Genomic DNA, 18,785 nt, shown 5'->3' with positions numbered 1-18,785 from the left:
GAACGGAAGGTTAGGTGAATGTGTTTCCAAACCGGAGCAGGCTGTCCATGCTGGCTGTCCATGTTGGGAATTGTCAAGGGGAAGAAGAGGGTGACTCTTAGAAGGAACGTTCAGTCTTGACCCTTCCAAGTTTGCATCTTCACCACCCTCGGCCTCAGATGGCTGTGCCTTTGAAACCTAAGCTTGAGGAGAGGACGGGAGTGGCGCCCGTCCTGTCCGGGCCTGGGTGCAGGCTCCCTCCCCGCGCGTGCCTCGCGCGCACGGCCACCGGCTGGCAGCCTTGCATAAGACTCGGGGCCAAGCGGCGGCCGGCCCAGGCAACAGCTGGACTTTGGAACTCCGCCCCTTAGGCCCGCCTCTCGCTGGCCCCTCCCCGCCTCCCCAAGGTGGCCCCGGCTCCCAGAAAGTCCAGTGGAGGTTGCGGTGCGGACGGTGCAGGAGCGCGCGCCCACCCGCCGCGGCGCCCGGGCCATGCGCGCGGCAGCATGAAAGGCGGCGAGCGGGCGTACAGCCGCGCGCCCGCTCTCGGCTGGCTCCTGGCTAAGTGCTGCTGCTGCTGCCCGTGCCGAGGTGAGTGGCCGCCCGCGTGCAGGGGGTCCCGGGGCGGGGGCAGGACGCCCACCCGCCTTCCCCCCGCAGTTCCCCTGTGGATGCGGAGGCGCGCGTCGGGATGCCCGGGGGCCCGGGCCGAGGTGCTGGCCTGCGGCTGTGTCCGGGAGGGACGGGGCCTCCCCCACAAGCGGTGTGTGTCCCCATAGTGGCAAACGGCACTTGCCTGCTCATTACCATATGGATCTCAGCTTTCGGATGAACATATGACTCCTAGCTATAGGAATGCGTTTGACACTTGCCTTACACCAGGAACTATTTTTGCCAAGTGACAATTTTCTTTGGGGAACTGCAGCCGGCTTTTCTCTGCCTGGACTTTTCAGGCCAATGTGAGTTTTTCGGCTCCTGGCCAGAGCTTAGCTCATTAATTAACCAAGAACCCTCTGTGTGCCCAATTAGGACGGTATTTAATTATTCTGCTAATTTTAACATGGTTGAGGAAACCTGTAGGAAGCCAGTAATCTCCCTCCAGAAAACCAATCAGCCTGGAGGGAGACGGTGGGAAGAACCCCAGCCAAGAGGAAAAGTGTAGCTCTCTTGGGAACAGAAAGTGGGACCTTCCTAGACAGAGCTAGCAAGATAGGGCCACGCAGCAGCCGGGTGCCAGACTGTTCTGCTTCTGGATGGTTGGGTTCCCGTGAGAACATCATCTTTCTCTCAGGTGATCACTTGTTGGCTTCTCACATTCACTCCCTTTGTCCGGAATCTGGATGGAACTTTCTGAGTTTCTGCTGAATAATCTTCATGCAAAGTCCTTTCCCCGTGCTCTCCACCCACCTCATGACACAGGCCTACCCAGCACCATCCTGAGCGACAAACTCTCCAGAGCCAGAACGACCTTTCCTTGAATCATCCGAGGGCCAGCTCCCAGGATTGAGCTCACTCGGGCTGGCATTTCAGTAGGACCACCTGGAGCTGTGTGCATGCCAGCTCTAGAAGTCCAGAGCTGAGGCCAAGAAGGACTTAGAGAACAGGGACCCACACAAAAGACAGCAAGGAGATGTGTAAGGCTTAGAGGAGAGAAGGGTGGAAGGCAGGGGGTGTGATGTGAAAAGCAGAGAAAGCAGGAAGTGGCCAAAGGGAATCTGAGTGGGTGGGTTTGCTCTTAGGCTGCTGCTTGCTCAAGGGGAAGGGTTTCCAAGCAGCATTTCTTTGGAGTCCATTTCCTGTCAAAGGACAGCATGTGGGGACTTGGGCGGTGCTTCTCTAGAGCCCCCAGGCTGACTTCTTGAGTCCAGATGTGTGGCTGCTCCAGCTTCCCTGGAGAGGAATTCTCCTGGGTCCCTTGGCCTTTGCTTTGTTTGTGAATTGCCCTGGCAGTGCTCTGTGTTGTGGGTATGGGTGGGGGCGGGGAGCTTCTTTAGGGACCCAGCTGAGCCGTCTCCTGCTTGTGAACCAGAGAAGCCCAGAGTGCAGGCTTTGTGGGGAGGAGGAGGAGGGAGAGCGGGTTACAGGAGCCAGAGCTGGAGATGACCTTGAACTCTTAGTGGAAGAAGGAGGGAAGCAGAAGGTCCAAACAATGGACACAACTTCCAGAGGGAAAGGGTCACGAAGATGAGTGCCTTGTTACCACCCAGTTTCCTTTTTTTCTGGATGAAGATGGGAACTGGGGCTCAAATATGAGGGAGGTGACGGGGGAGGTGAGTTCCCTATGCTTTCAAGAACTCCTAGGCTGGGCAGGAAGAAAGCATCTTAGATGCTAGGGCAGTTCTCCTGACGCTAACAGAAGAGAGATCTGAGTCTGCACCCAGCCTGCCTTTATAGGCACTAGTTGGAGCAGATTGAAAAGATAAAGTCTTGGGGCTGGAGCGATAGCACAGAAGATACGGCACTTGCCTTGCACACGGCCAACCCGGGTTTGATTCCCAGCATCCCATATGGTCCCCCAAGTACCTCCAGGAGTAATTCCTGAGTGCAAAGCCAGGAGGAACCCCTGAGCATCACAGGGTGTGACCCAAATGGAAAAAAAATGAAAGGAAAAAAAGCAAAGATAAAGTCTTTAGCTTGAGTACATTGCCCAGAGCCCCAAAACTCGAGGGAAGAAACTTGCCCAGTTGCAACACAGAGAAGGTGAGGAAGCTCAGGTGGGCTGGACTGGGGTAGGGATGCAGCACCCCACCAGCAGGTCAGTTTCCCCTTTTAGATAGATTTAATACCATAGTGAGCAGCATCTCCTTTTGAAGCAGGCTGCTGATTATTTCACCTCTCACTTCTCCTGAGAGAACTTGACTCTCACTTACTGCTACTATAGCTGCACTCAAAACTAATACATCAGAACCCACCACTACATTCCAAAATCAGGGACCTCAATGAACCAGTGGCCAGGGACCATGGGCTTCCCCTACCAGAGTCTGAAGACAAAGAGACAAAAGAAGAGGAACCAAGAGGACATGGGATGTTCTGGTTATTTTTGACTTAACGCTAAGAGGCATCAGATAAATCCAGGATAGCTAGAACTGTGAACACTAGGGTAATACTTAGGGTTTAATTCTCCAGAGGCCTTTAGCTATATTTAAGAATGGTAAGGAGGCTAGTTGAGCTTGCCTGATGTGCCTTGTTACCACCCGAGGAAGAACTATCTTGTCTTGTTCCTCTCCAATTTTGGGCTCTATTATATTTCTATTCCCTTGAAATTCTAGTTGAAGTGTTGATGACCTGAAAATGAAGCAAAGGGTGGAAATGGAGATCAGGTGAGAAGGAAGAAAGTCAGCACCAAGATTTATAACTGTCTTTTGAAAAGTGAAATCAGACCAAACGTGAGCTAATGGCCTACATGTGTCTGGAGGGTGATTAATCATTAATGCCACCCTCAGTTGGTAGTTTCAGAAATACTTTGGCTACTGTGACTTAAAGGCTGATGAAATGGGTCAGTTCTGGATTCTTCTTTAAATATCTTAAATTTTTTAAAAAGCACCTTGTTTATATGATGCCAAATAGGATTTCAAATTACCTGGAGGTTACTGAATTCTCTGTGGCAGACCAGACTTTGTAACTTCTTCTCTCAGGTGCCCAGAGACTTTTCAGACCTTCTCAGTGATGCTAGTTTGAGAGTTGTCAGTTTTCTCATCAACTTGGAACTAACGTGGGGGGCATGTGGACAAAACTCTTCTTGGCAACCTACCAAGTCCTTGCTACCAGTGTCTCCTTTATACATATTTGCTGCTTTCTGTGTCCTTGTTTCTTTAGTCCTGTTATACCAGAACCTAGCACCCAGCTGTGACATAGAGATGAGGTGTTGGCAGCATAGGGCCACTGTGGCCCATATAGAAATCTGGGGGTCCTTGTCGCTGGGTGCTCGAGCCACATGGGCAGGCTGGGTTCCATCCTGATTCTGACATGCTGGCATGAGTAAGGGCTTTGGGGGTTCACACGGCACTTCAAGTCATCCTTGTGTATGATTCCGGATTTCTTTCTCCCTTTCAAAAATTGCTAAGCAGAAACTTGTGAGTTGATGTGATTGTCTCTTCTTTAACATGTAGTGTCAAGGACTACCTAGGTCACCTTCAGGTGTTCTCAGGCCTTCAGGGCTGCACTTGGTGGTGCTCCAGGGGCCATTTTGGTGTTGGGAATCAAACCAGAATCAGTTGTGAGCATGGCATGTGCTTGAAACCGTGTACCATCTCTCTGGCCCCTATAAATGGAATTTTATATGTAAAACCATGGTACCACGTTCCTTTAGAAATGTCTTAGTAACCTCAAAGATATACTTGGTAATAGTCACTATTGTTTACTACGTTCACCATCCAAGGAAAAATCCTTGAGACCTTGATACCTACACATATGCATATACACATATATACCTGCATGAGCACACACGTGCACATATTTATTTTGTTTCCTCCCCTCTAAGAAGCTGGAGCGATAGCACAGCGGTAGGGCATTCGCCTTACAAGCGGCCAACATGGCCGACCCGAGTTCGAATCCTCCACCCCTCTCCGACAGCCCGGCAAGCTACTGAGAGTATCTCGCCCGCACGGTAGAGCCTGGCAAGCTACCCGTGATGTATTCAATATGCCAAACACAATAACAACAAGTCTCACAATGGAGACGTTACTGTACCCGCTCGAGCAAATCGACGAACAACGGGAGAACTGTGACTGTGACTGTGACCCCTCTAAGAAGAGCTTATAATGGAAATTGAATTGATCATTTAGCATCTGTGTTTTTCCAATTCACTTGCTTTGCTCTACTTTCCCAGAATATACCTAATCTAGGGGAGAATTACCACAGATAGATACTGTCCCCAGCCAAATCCTCTGCTTCTCGTCAGTGTCTGTCCATGCCTAAACAATAACAAGAATATCAGTTATGGCTTGCAGTGCAGACTGCTGGTCAACTCCATACACTCCCACTTCTCCTAGGCAGCACCCAGTACTGTTACGTAGCCCAGTAAGAGCAGGGATGTCACGAGGGAGTGGAGACTAAAGCCAGACATCCTTCCTCAAGGACAGTTGAGGGCCCAGCAGTCTCTGAAGTCCTGTTGGCGTGTCATTCCAATGATTCTGTGGTCCGCAGAGTGGCTTCATCCCTTGCTAGATAAGTTCAGACCCCTTTCCTTTTCTCCTTTAATGCAGGGTATGTTAAAGGTTAAAACATTTTTGTAAAACCTAGGAGTTCAATCCAGAGCCCAGACACCATGCAGTGTAAATAGCAGTGATAGCACGCTGTTCTTGTCCAGGACAAGAATTGAGAGTCTTCATGTTGCTTCCTTCATCTCTCAGAACACTCCCATACTGGGAGGTCTGCTTTTCTTCCAGTGAGAGCAGACAACTGTGTATGCCTCCCTCTCCTCCAGACAAACCCAGTCTCCTTCCCACCAGATGCCCTCTGAGAATCCTAGATCTCAGGCCGAAGGGGTCTCAGAGAGGCAGAAGGGGCTGAGTCTCTGCAGCCCAGTAAGGAACCAGTCACACATGTCATGAGATTCTCTTTCACGTAGGAGGGGAAAATTAAGGCACTGCCTTGTGTTTCTAGGGCCAGAATGAGCACTGTTCCCTTGCTCTGCCATTTTCTTGAGCACGTGCTGGACTAAGAGACTGGAACTGTGGTGTTGAGAGTGGAACGCTCTGTAGCTCTGTAGTTGGGTTGGCTGCCTTGCCTGGAGCCATTTGGAACTGGACCTTCCTGTAGGACTTTAAGGGCCTGTTCTGTGCCAGGGCCATAAAAGGCTGAGGCCATCATATTTCTATCTCTCCCTGAGAAACCTGTACACATTGTTCTTAGAAATGTCTGTTTGGGTTTTGTTTTTCAATTGCATTCTGAAGGGATTCTTTCCTCTTTCTTTTTTCCCCCCTTTTTTATGTAATGGTGTGGGGGCGGGGGATTGGGGAGTTGGTTTGGGCCACGCTTCTAGTGCTCAGAGCTTACTCCTGGTTTTGAACTCAGGGATCACTCCTGGTGGGAATCTGGGGACCATATGGGATGTCAGAAATTGAACCGGGGCTTACTGCATGCAAGGCAAGTGCCCTACCCACTGTACTATCTCTCTAGTCCCCTTTTGTATTTCTTGTCCCTTTCCTTAAAGCTTTCCCTTTCAGGTGGAAACAAATCCTTGAAATGCATTCCTGTCATTCCATCTTTAATATCACCCTTTTTTATGTAACACTATGTTTCAATTCATTTTAAAACTGTTGATGTGCTGACTGATTTCCAGCCTTATAGGCCTTATAGTAGGTAGTGGGAGGGGGCGAGGGAGGCTGGGGGATAAATGGGGATCATACTGGTGCTGACCCCATTGGACTGTTGTGAGGATTAGGTAAGATAATGTCTGTAAAAGACTAAGCAAAGCCCAAAGCATTAAAGTCCTTCAAAAATGCTTGCTGTTAATGATAATAGTAATTGTAATGCTAGATAAAACACTCAGGGAACTCCTGGCTAACTCTGTCTATGCAGGTGGTGAATCAGTTCTTGAGAAATTTAATGATATTGGCTCAAACCCATCCAACTTTGTGCCTCCATGCTGTAGCGTGTTCGGAAGCTTGATACAGATTTCCTTCTTCTAACAAACTAGTCAAAAACACATTTCTAGTATTATAATCCAAGTGTGTTATATTAAAGAACATTCAGGCAAGGTACTTGCCTTACATATGACTGACCCAATTCTATTCCGAGCACCACATGGTCCCATGAACATTGCCGGGTGCAGCCCCGGAGGCCCCCAAGCACTGCCAGGATCACTCCTGGCATAAGTAATCCCTGGCATTGGAGACCCAAGTGGCACCAATCCTCAGGCCCTGGTATTGGTCCACCCAGTCAGGTTGACTGAGAATCATCAGGCATCCCTAGGGCTGCCTGGGCATCACTAAGGACGCACCCCCTCCCAAAAAAAAAATTTTTTTTTTGAAAAGAAAATACTGGCAAGAAACCTAGCATTCTGATTTATCCATATCTTAGGGTGACATACAAAGTAGAAAACTATACCAGTTTTGGAGTTCCCATTCAGAGAACCTACATTCTCTTGGGCTGAGGAGTTGGTAAAGGGCCAAGATGGAATGTTTTGCATACAGGAGACCAGGGTTCACTATCGACCATGAGCAACATGGGCCTCAGCCCCCAAGTAAATAGAATCATACAGAATATTGAAATGCTTCACCTTGACTTTGACTCACAATCTAGTGAAAGATGATTTCTGTCCAAGACAACTAATATCTAGTCTACATCCTTTATGCGTCTTCAGACTATTTTGCCTCAGTAAAAGTCATGACCTTCTGCCCATCACAGCCTGTATGCTACTGGACACTTCTCTCAGGTTTGGCTCGTGTCTTCCATAGTTGTTGGCATTGGGAGACAGTGGGCTCCAGAAGAGACACTTTGGCCTCTTCTCGGCTGAGAGGGCATCCTCCAGGTAAGTAGTACCTTTGTGCTGTGCTCACAGAAAGGATGGAGGGAAGCCTGGTCACATATGCTGTTGCTTCAGCCAGTCAAGGAGCAGAGAAGAGAGCTAGCAAAGGAACAGGTTGTTCCACATTCTTTCACCATCCCAGGTGACCAATTGAATGGAAGGAAAACCCCTTCTGATGCTAGGTTTAGCTTTTGTTTTCGGGGGCCCTGCCCTCCCCTAGGTTTGCTGTAAGCAAGTGTTTATTCTCTGACAGTTGCCAGGCTGCCAGGCTGCCATTGCCTTGGGACCAACTCCGAGACCTTCCCCATGTCTGCCTTCACCGTAACTCCTGTGGAGAGGGTGGGGAGAGAGGAGTGTTCTCTCTCTCTCCGAAGGGGAGCCCAGTATTGTATTTATTTTGTTTGCTCCTTACTCAACAATACTTCTTTTCCTTCTTTTTCTCCCTCCTGTTGGTGTGTGTGCTGTAACTGGGGGTCACGTGCTTGGATGCAGTGCGCCCTGGCATTCCCTCCACGCTGTGGTTGCGCACTTGCACACACCCTGCAGTGGTGCCAGGAATCCCAGCAGCAAAGCTACCAGCACTCAGCATGTGGGATGGATGGTGCCTGGGAAGCGACTCCCAGCCCCCTGCCTGCAAGGCTGGTGCTCTGCCTCCCAGATCTGGCTCAGGGACCCTCAGGATCCACCTTAATCAAGGTTGCAGAGACTTGTTCCATTCCGTGGTCTGTTTCACACCTGTGTGGTGTGACTCTGCTCTCTCACCTTGGTGGAGAGCCCTCCAAGGATGGTCCTGGAGGAACAGGTTTCAATGCACAGTCTCAGTACTGTGACTCAGAGTTGGGGGTGGGGGTGGGGGCTGCTTTTAACCAGCCCTTCAGGTTCCAGGCCACACACCCAGGTTTGAGAACCCTGTGCCCAATGCTCCGCCTGGGAGGGGAGGGTCCATTTCCTCTTAGGCGTAGCTATTTCTTTTCTTTCTTCTGTTTGTTTTGTTTGTCCTTTCTTTCTTCCCTCTCCCTGCCCTCCCCTGGCTTCCTCCTCCCTCCCTTTCCCCCTCTTGTTGGGAGAAGGGCCCTGCACTCTCTTTCCTTACCCTTGCCCAGGGAGGGAGGAATTAGTATCATCATCTCTGTTCTCCCTGGGCTGGACACCCTGGAATCCAGCAAGAGATATGTGGAATCCTTCTGCCCATTTAAGACGCAGTCCTTTTTTTTCTTCATTACTCATAAAGTTAACTGTGCCCACTGTAAAAAAATATATATATATATATATATATATATATATATATAAGCAAGCAAATAGATGATAAAAGGGTAAGCTTTATAGCACAACCCCAAATACCTAGAAACGACTTTTGTTTAATGCTAGATACAACATTTTTCTGTTTACTCCTTTTAGAGATAAATGGGCCTCTGTTTGATTTAGTATTTTGTCATCTTTGTTCACTTAATCTCTTGCTCTTCTTCCCATGTAAATGCATTTCTAGCATAGTTTGAATGGCTGCAAAGTTTTCTTTTAGACAGACTTGAATTTGACAATTGTTAAAATTGATTTATTATAATAGTTCAGAGTTTGGTGGGAAGGGATAAGGCAGAGCCCTGGGGATCTGTCAAGGACCTACTTTATTGGGTGAACTAATTCTTGCCCAGGGGTTGACTGTACTTGCTCCTCCAGCTCCCCACTATAGGATGTAGGGCTTCCCCTGGGAGCTGTGATTTACCTCTTCCTCTGCATGTCACCAGCCCTTCTCAACTTTTTCTTCCTTATGTGGTATTTGGAGTCTTCTCGTGCCTCTAATCATGCATTTGCTTTCACTGAGCTAGTTAGGGTATTTTGCCTTTCTCTTTTTTCTCTCCTCTTATTTTTCATTTTGCGACATACCACCAAAGATTTTTAAAAGCTGTTTTTAAATTGTTAACAGGAAAGAGCTTGGGCTAATTTTTTTTCTGCTTAGCAAAATTGTATGTAAACATTAGGAAACCATTTGGAAATGAAATAAATGAAGATAAAATTCCATCACCTAGAGATATTAGCACCTTAGTCATCCCACACACACACATACTTTTTCAAATGAGGCCCTATTAAATAAGGCCACATTAGGAAATTTTGCCACATGCATACTGAATAATTTCTGTGCCCTGTTTTGTGGATGCATTCAGGGATTAGGTGGATCTAGCCCAGCTCACGGAAGGATTATTAAATATTCAGGATTTTGCGAGTGGATTGTTAAAACACTAGTGACTTGCTGTGGGGCATTGTGAGAGTAAACACCAGGGAAGGCAACAGACTCCAGAAACCAAGTCTTTGTACTTTATTCAGAAAAGGATGATCACCATGTCACTAGTTAAGCACGTATAAATGTGACTTGTTTGCTTTCTTATTATAGTTTAAGGTAACATGGTTATGGTTATGATAGTGTTAATGTTTATGGTTTAAAGATATTTGTCTGTATAGTCTGATTTGTAACTTAGAAAATCTCATTTGACTAACTTCGGAATTAAAGAAGCTTTCAAAAACAGACAGCCTTCTTGGCAATCTGCCTCTGATTTTTTTTTTCTTCCTTCATTCTCTTGCCAGACTTTCATCAAATTTCATGTCCTCTGCTTTTCTTCCTTGTTTCCTTTGGTCCAGTTTCTTCGGTGCACTTCACCACATGGAAGATCTGTGGGATACAAGATGCTGAATCTTCTTGATTTGGGGGTCTGAAGTGGGGGGAAGGGCACACCAGATTGTGTTTAGGGCTTCCTCCTGGCTCCGTGCTCAAAGATCACTCCTGGTGGGACTTGGGGGAGCCTATGGAGTGCTGGGGAGTGAACTCTGGAGGGTCACGTGCATGGCAAGTGTCCTACCCCCGTACTATCTCTTCAGCCCCAAGAAACTGATTCTTACGTGCTTCAGTCTGGGTTTCTTTCCTGCTTTATTTGGAGGCTTTCTCACCACAGACTGGAGGAAATCATCTTTTTTTAGAGATTGAAAAATTTATGGGTTCTATGAGCACTTTGGGGCATCAGATGCCCAGGATATTGGCCAATCCAGGAACACCCTTTCCCCTTTCTCCACAATAGCCTTTGAGAGCAATCTAAATAGCTTCCACAATGCAACCAAAAACAAATTTGAGTTTTCTTTTCTCAGTTCTCTTGGGTCTATATTAGGGATGTCCCTTACTCAGTAACATTCTCCAGTGAAAACTCCCCGGGTTTACAGAAAACCCTTGTTCCTACCACTGATTCAGATCCCGTTCTCCTCCCACTCTTTACCCAGGGCATCAGCAGAAACTTCATTGCTTTCTGCTTCTCATGGAAGGTATGAAATTCATGTTCATTATCCACTTTGTTGAGTTTGTGGCAGTCAGTGACTTAGAAAGATACGTTAAGCTACATGTCCAAGTGCCACTAGGAGCTGTTTATAGTTTTGGTATACAAAGGTCCTACAATTTCCATATCAGCAAAGTGCTGAAAACCCTCAAACCACTGTCTTTATGTGACTTCTAGCCTGTCTCTTCCATGTCTCCACCCATTCCTACCTTCTTAGTAATCAGTTTTCAAGTCCAAGGATCTGCCATCATCTATTACTGTCTTTTCCCTTCCTTTGTTTCTCTCTATACCACACATGGATGAGAGCATCAGTTTGGTCCTACCTCTACTACTTCACTTAACATGATACCCTCCAAGTTGCAACAAACTGCATGATTTCATATTACTGTGGCATAGTATTGTATTGTGTATATAAAGCACAATTTCTTTAGCCATTCATCCTTCCTCGGACATCTGGGTTATTTCTCTATCCCAGCTATCAGATTTAGCACGGCAATGAAAATAGGTGTGCATAAATCTTTTCAAATTAATGCTTTTGTGTTTTGTAGGTAGATACCAAGAAATGGAACTTCTGAGTAATATAGAATGTATAAATATGTTTTTTAAATTTTTCACTTTATGTTTTAGATTGTTTCCAATTTTTGCTATTGTAAACTATTATAATGACCATTCTGTTAATTAGTCTTGACACATGCCCACAATTACTTCCTTGTAATAAATTCCTCAAAGTAGAATTTCTGATTCTAAGGCCTTCTAGAATTAGAAGACTGTTGTTGCAAATTACTGTCCACCCCCACCCCCACCCCTGATTCATATTCTTTGAAGGGAAGAGTAGACTGGTTTTTGTTTTAAGAGGATTTATGGGAAACATCCTCTGGAACCAAGAATTTCATGTCTCTTCTGAAGCTTACTTCTGTTTACATTTTCTAAATTAATTTAATTCTTTTTGTATAAAGAAATACACTGGATGAGAGTGTAATAAACTAAAGCCTTGATTTAGTTATAGATATGCAAAGATAATAGAGCTTAGTTTTTTTTTTAAGTATAATTTGGGGTTGTTTTGACTTTAAAAGCAGTGCATGCTGAGGATTAAGATCTGGAACTTGAGAGCCAGAATGAGTTTGAATCCAAGCTCTGCTATTTGTGTGACCTTGTGCAAGTGGCATAAACTCTTTTCCTTGCTTTCTCATCTGGAAAATGGAGATGGGCATGACATCTTTCCATGAGGTGTTTGTAAGGGACAGAGGATTGATGTACATAAATCAGAATTTCCAGGTTAGTGTTAGATTTTTAGCCTTGATGAATGTATACAGGTCTCTGTGGAACTTGCTCTCCCTTTCAAGTAATTTTCTTAGTTCTTTAATCCTATAGGGACATTTTATACATTAATCTCCAAATGTTTGCATGGATATGGCATGGATATGATAGAGAATTTAAGATAACTTGCTTTTGACAACCTTGCAGTTTTTGCATAGTAGTTGCCCCACAAATCTGAATCTGTAACTAATGGAAAAAGGGTACAGGGAATGTTGGATGAAAATAAAAAGGAAGCTCCCAAACCTACTTATTGCTAGTTAAACTAATGATGCTGAAGCTGATGAATTCCCAGTGCCTGAGGTGATGCAGGAAGACATCTCAGAATACTGACAGTTCTCTCTTTGGTTTTGGTTTTTCCTTTGTGGGTTGTTTTGGTTTTGATTTTGGTTTGGGGGCCATGCCCAGCATTGCTCAGAGTTTACTTCTGACTTTGCATTCAGGAATTACTCAGGGTGGTGCGTGGGGATCATAGGGATGCCAGGAACTGAACCTGAGTCGGCTGCCTGCCTACCTGCGGTCTATTGCTTCAGTCCCTGGAATGGGCTTTTAAAGGTCTGAGGATAGTGGGTAGAAACTACATTTTTGTCGGATCACAGTGTATCATTTTCAGATGTAAAGTCATCATGCTGCATACCTGAAATTCATACATTGTTATAAACTAATGTTATATCAATTAAAATTTTAATTTAAAAAATCAGGGCTGGAAGATAGTACAGGAGTCAAGGCACTTACCTTCCATATGGCTGATCCTGTTTCAATCCCCAGCACTACATAGGTCCTTGAGCCCCACCAAGAATGACTCCTGTCTAAGTACAGAGCCAAAAGTCAGTAAGTACTGAGTAAGTAAGTACTGAGCACAGCCAGGTGTGACTCCCAGTTTATTTATTTATTTATTTAATGGCTAAAGATAACAATGTGAAGCCAGCCTCACATCCTGGGGGAAAAGGCAGCTGGGATAGAGAAGGGACCACTAAGTGAATGATGCTTGGAGGGCTCGCTCAGGATGGGAGATGCATGCTGAAAGTAGACTATAGACCAAACATGATGGCCACTTACTACCCATATTGCAAACCATAATACCCAAAAGGAGAAAGAGAGTAAAAGGGAATGTGCCTGCCATAGAGGCGGGGGTTGGGGGGGCAGTGCAGGGATAGGGCAGGGTTGGCGGGAGGGACACTGGGAACATTGGTGGTGGAGAATGGGCACTGGTGGAGGGATGGGTACTCGATATCATTGTATGACTGCAACATGATCACGGAAGTTTATAAGTCTGTAACTGTATCTCACAGTGATTCATTAAAAAAATATTTAAAAAAAAATTTTAAAAAAGATACAATGTGACCAAAGTAAAGGGGATGAGGGGCATATGTCAGGGAACACAGAAAAAAGTGTATTCCATCTGCCCTCTGAAGCCTCACTGGCAAGTTCAGTAGCCATTAGCCATGTATGATTTCTAGACTTGAAGTGAAGCTTGCCTGGACTAAGGTGCCATCTACATAGATGACCAGATTTTAAAGACAGTACAAAAGACAAATGTGGATCATCACTATTTTACATTGATCACATGTTGAAAAGATAATTTTCTGGAGATGTGTTAAGTAAAAATTCTTAAAATTAATTGCTCTTGGTTGGGCCAGAGAGATAGTGCAGTGGATAGGGCACTTGCCTTGCATGAGGCTGATCTGGGTTTGATCCCCATGTGCCAAATAGTCCCTGGAGCCCTCCAGGGGTAATCCCTGAGCACAGAACCCAGAGTAAGTAAGCCAGAAATGACCCCTGAGCACTGCTGTGTGTGGTCCAAAAAGCAAAGAGAAAAAACGAATTGCTCATCTTTGCTTTTAATGTGATGGATACAAGAGCTAATATATGTGTCTCCCATCCATGACTAAAGTACCTATCTACTGGACAGAGCTTCTCGAGCCTATAGCCCATGATACATGGAGTGCAAGGTAGAAATATCCCAGTTTTGTACCTTTTTGTCCCTTTCAAGGTCCAGTCCTAGGGACTTGCCCCCATCCACTCCATAATTCCGGGGGAGAATGGTGCTCTCTCCAGTACTTAAATATGATGCCCACAGGCCTTCTTAACCAAAACATTCAAGAGAAGCAAATATGCCTTTTCATTTCTGAGCAGCCATGTTTATAAAAGGATACACAGGTCTTAAATTTTGAGTTCTCCTCCCAGACATTAGATGAACCCTTATTTAGGACTCTAATGAGGGAACATTCTGAGACTAGAGAGCACGAAGAATGTGAGAGCACGCTGCCAATCTTCACTCTCTGACCTCAGTCCTGCTCCGTTATTTGAGGGAAGCAGCATTCCGGGTCCCCTGTGTCTTTGAGGTAAGATAGGAGATAATCGGCTACTCCTGTTGTACCACAATCCCAGAAAAGCATGACAAGATCCATGCTCCAAACTCCTGTTGAGATGAGACGAGTTTCATTTGCTCTTTGGTTGACCGACATTGCTTGTTAAGGTTGAAACTTTTTGTGCTCCTGAAGCATCAGTGCCTGTCCCAGCACAAGGCCTCACAGACAGTTCCCCTTGGTCTAGGAAAGCCATCTAGCAGGCCGTGGTGTTTTAGAACATGACAATCTCACAGCTTCTTGGATTGCAAAGAATCCAGTTGCATCAAGGAAAGCAGCACTTTGGAAAAGAAAAATGACTTTCCTGACTTCTCACCTGTTAAGTATAAAATGATATCCTATGTCTGCTGTGTGTTGCTAGGATCATTGTCAAGACAGTGAAATGTAGAATGGTTCAATGGGTGACAGAGGAGGTGGGGAGAGTCAAAGCAGTGGGTCAAATCTGAGGAAGGACCCTTTGAAGAGACCAGAGAGACCCTCATGAATCTGGGTCTGTGTCCTCACCCCTGCTCGGATTCACCCCGCAGACAGCTGCTCCTAAGGTGGTTAGTTGAATCTGATGTTTCAGAATATCTGGAAGAATTCTGGGGAGCTTGACCCTTCAGAGGATCAAGATTCATCTCAAGTCACAAATAGATCCCCAGAATCTGCAGTTGATGTTTGGACCAGCTGGTTCTGATGATTAGTCTGGAGTCTCCAAGCAAGGTTGGTCAGGATAGGAGAATTCCTGGAAGCAAGAGGCCATTCTGGCCAGATGGAAAGTCAAGGTTGATCTGAAGTTAGGCCAAGAGAGCCTGGACTCTGGTTGAATCAGGGTGCCACAAGCTGTTTCAGAGAGGCTGTGAAAGTCTGTGGCAGCCTTACACGGGCATCTTGGACTGGTCACCTCGAAGTCCTGTAAGTTGAGAGAGTAACCAGAAACCACAGCCAGTCAGCAAAATGGGCATAGGTCTGTCCCAGGGTATTTATAGTAAAGGGGCAGGCAGATATAATACACACACACACACACACACACACACACACGTGTCATCTTTTTTCATCGTGTTAAAGTATGCTGCAGTGTTGATGGAAGGGAATTTAGAAAGCCAGATTTGAATTTGAGCAGTAAGACTCTGAGGAACTGACATAAGGAACAAAAGTCTTTATTAAAATTAAGTTTTTTTAAAAATTTAATTTTGGTGGAGTTCATGCCCAATTCAATCAGCTAATCAGTGGCTGAATAAATAGCATACATATAAAAAATGTTTATATTCCTACATATAAAAAAATTTAGTTTTGTTTGGGCACCCCACCGAGATAGTGCTCAGGGCTTACTCCTAGCTCTGTGCTCAGGGATCACTCCTGGGGGGCTTAGGGACCATGTGGGATGCCCAGGATCAAAGTCAGGTTAGCTTGTGTAAGGCAAGTGCCTTATCCACTTGACTCTTTCCAGATCCAGGGAAAAGAAGTCTTGTTACTACCACTCTCTTGGTTCCCAAGTGGGTAGGGTGGTGCCTATTTATAATTAAGATATTTATTAAGAGTCTTTCCAAAAGGTTGAGCTAAATATTCCAAAATTCCAAGAGAAATAAATGGTAAAAGAAAAAGAAGCATTAAAGGCTTTATAGTTGTAGTTCACGTTGCTGGTACCTTGCTTGAAGCTAATTTGCTTCAAGAACTCCTGTACCATTCTTTCAGTTGTGAGTCATTGCAGGGACCATCTCTGATGACTTGAGTGCAGGGATGTGGTGCAGGGAACAGAATCCAGGGTCTCTCACCTTTCTTTGGTTCTCAAACCGCTGAGACTCCTGTGTAGTGCCCTCAGAAGCTCACTGCTGGGCCCTTGCCATCTCATTCCTGGTCGAGTCCCTGCCGGACTGTCAGATCCCACTGTCCAGGTGAAATGAGGCCGGATTCCAACTTCCCTTTTCCCACCTTGAGCTCCCCTGCCTGACTCTTGTTTCTGCTCTGGAACACTGCACCCAAAGCAACAGCCCCCTGCAGGGCACACCCATCATCCTGGGCTGTCTCTAAGTGCCTTTGGTGAGCCTGTTTGGACAGTGGCAGACCTCACTACAGATGGCGACATGGTGCTCAGTAGCCACTGAGTTCTTTTCTAATTCCCATCCTGCAGAGACACTGAAAAAAACAAAACAAACAATCTTTTTTTTTTTTAATTTTGGTTCTGCATGAAAACAGGAGATAACTGCAATAACCTCTTGAGGATCATTTCCTGCTCTTTTAATATCTCAGCCCCAGGTTTTTGGTTTTGGTCGGTTTTTTTTGTTGTTGTTGCTGTTATTCTTGGTTTTTTGATTTTTTTTTTTGTTTTGGTTTAAAGACTGTCCCCTTTCCCACGTAACATACGTTCTGACCACCAAGAAGTGCTTCCATTTTAAAGCAGCGGCCGGCACGAGCAGAGAGTGTCCGTGGATCTCAAACAGCCAGTTTCCCAGCGAGGTGGTCAGGTCTAAATTTAACTGTGACCTTCTGCCAACCTGACAAGCCTGTGCTGCAGGAGCAGAATCAGAGCAGCACTGTTCTCTGGTGCCGGGTGGGAGGGCTGTGTGTGCACAAGCCTGCGTTGGGGGTTGGAAAGGGACAAAATCGAGGTTCTCCAAAGGCCAGCGCTGCCCTGGGGGGAAGAAGAGGAGCTGGGCTGGAGGGGAATAGAGTCCCAAGGGACTGTTGGCTGTTATCTTGGTGCTGGCTGGTCCCTTGGAGAAAGTGAGCCACATTCTCCACCCTCTCATTCTCTGCCCTCAGTAAAGAATCCATGATGTAACTCACCTGGATTTATAGTCACCAGGGCTTCTTGCCAGGCATTAGACCACAATGATATTCATGCTTGTGTTTCTTATTCCAGAGTCACCAGTCCCAGGATTAGGAGATACAATCTACACATTGTACTAGTTAGATTACAGGCCTTGCTATGTTGTTATCTTTGCTTGGTTTGCACCTTTTTCTTTGTCAGTGGGTACAGAGTCAAAAGCTTGAACAGGGTGGTGTGTGATTCTGTTGGTGGAATGACTACACATTTTTATATCAAAAATATATTTAAAATGTCAGTGCAAAGCTTTAAAACAGATTTAACTTGTAAGATGGAACTCATTTTTAATTTTGTCACCTCTAGTGATCATTAATAGTCACAGTTAACTTCCTACAGCATGAAATCCAGAATATGGATGACATGATGTATGTAATTCTTATATATATGATTCAGTAGAGTGGCATCAGATTATGACTCAGAAGGGATCATCATTATTTTTGTTTAATTTCTAACCATTTGAAAGTTGACTTGATGCGTATTTGAAGAGGCTGCTTTGACTATCTTTTCAAACACAGTCTTGCACTTGAGAGAACTAATACACAAAGCTGGGCCTGAGTTCTAGTATTCTCTGACCACTCCCAGATTAGAATTACACAGAGGGATCTGAATGAGCAGGGTAACAGCCAACAGTCACTTGGGACTCCATTCCCATCCAGCCCAGCTCCTCTCCTTCCCCCAGGCCAGCCCTGGTCTTTGGAGAAGCCTCGATTTTGTCCTTTTCCAATCCCCCATGCCTGCCCGCTCTCACACAGAGCCCTCCCACCCAATACCAGAGAATAGTGCACCGATTCTGCTCTTGTAGCCCGTACTTCTCAGGCTGGCCAGCTGGTGTTTTTATGCTATTTTCTGTTGTTTTCTGTAGATAAACTAGAAGTTTATATAATTTAAATAGTTTATATCATTTATATAGTTTAATATAAGTATATAATTCTCTATCTGAGTCAGGATTCTAGAGAAAATTTTCAACGAGAGGTTCCATGAGTTCTACCATGTATATATGAGTTCCATGAGTTCCTACCATATGTTACATATGGAATATATTATACACACACACACACACACACACACACACACACACACACATGAAATCTAGGTGTACAGAAAGCTGCACCTAGGTTTGTGTGGTTATACTCTGTGACATTTAGACAGTGATGGAATGACCAGATTACATTTGCCAAAAGTGCCCATCCCTGCTGCTAGCGACTCCTGACTGCACAGGTCAAATGCAAGTGTGCTCACCCTAGGGGTATCTGTGAAAGGTCCAGTTAAAAAAAAAAAAAGGTGTCAATGTGCATCTCATTTCATCTAGATCCTGACTTCCTGGCGTGTAGAATGCTATCAACAAACACTAACCATGGCCAATGACAGTCATTCTCATCATCAGCTATTTCTCTGAATTGCAGGGCAGTGGTTTTAGATGAGCCATTAAGTGGGATGGAAGATCTGTGAGTATTTTTCAAAGCTTTCCAGGAAAGCAGATTTTTAACTTAGGCCCATAATTACTGGCTTTTTATCCCAATTTGCTCTTT

General features: G+C 45.5%; 1 protein-coding gene across 20 annotated transcripts in view; it reads left to right on the top strand.

Annotated features, from left to right (window-relative positions):
- The window catches only part of KALRN (kalirin RhoGEF kinase), a 792,058-nt gene that overhangs the window by 656,424 nt on the left and 116,849 nt on the right, over nucleotides 1–18,785 (top strand). For 2 of the 20 annotated variants that reach the window (XM_056127430.1, XM_056127429.1), the window contains exon 1: nucleotides 409–570. The exons of 16 other annotated variants lie outside the window; for them this stretch is intronic. In XM_056127430.1, coding sequence (XP_055983405.1) covers nucleotides 486–570 — 85 coding nt within the window. In that variant the 5' untranslated portion in view covers nucleotides 409–485. Of the gene's footprint in view, nucleotides 1–401; nucleotides 571–18,785 lie in introns of those variants that run through there. 2 more of the 20 variants (XM_056127428.1, XM_056127427.1) reach the window with 2 other exon arrangements.

This window comes from Sorex fumeus, unplaced genomic scaffold, assembly GCF_029834395.1.
Source record: "Sorex fumeus unplaced genomic scaffold, SorFum_2.1 ptg000063l, whole genome shotgun sequence".
Classification (NCBI taxonomy): Eukaryota; Metazoa; Chordata; class Mammalia; order Eulipotyphla; family Soricidae; genus Sorex; species Sorex fumeus.
This window is presented reverse-complemented; position numbering and strand designations above follow the sequence as displayed.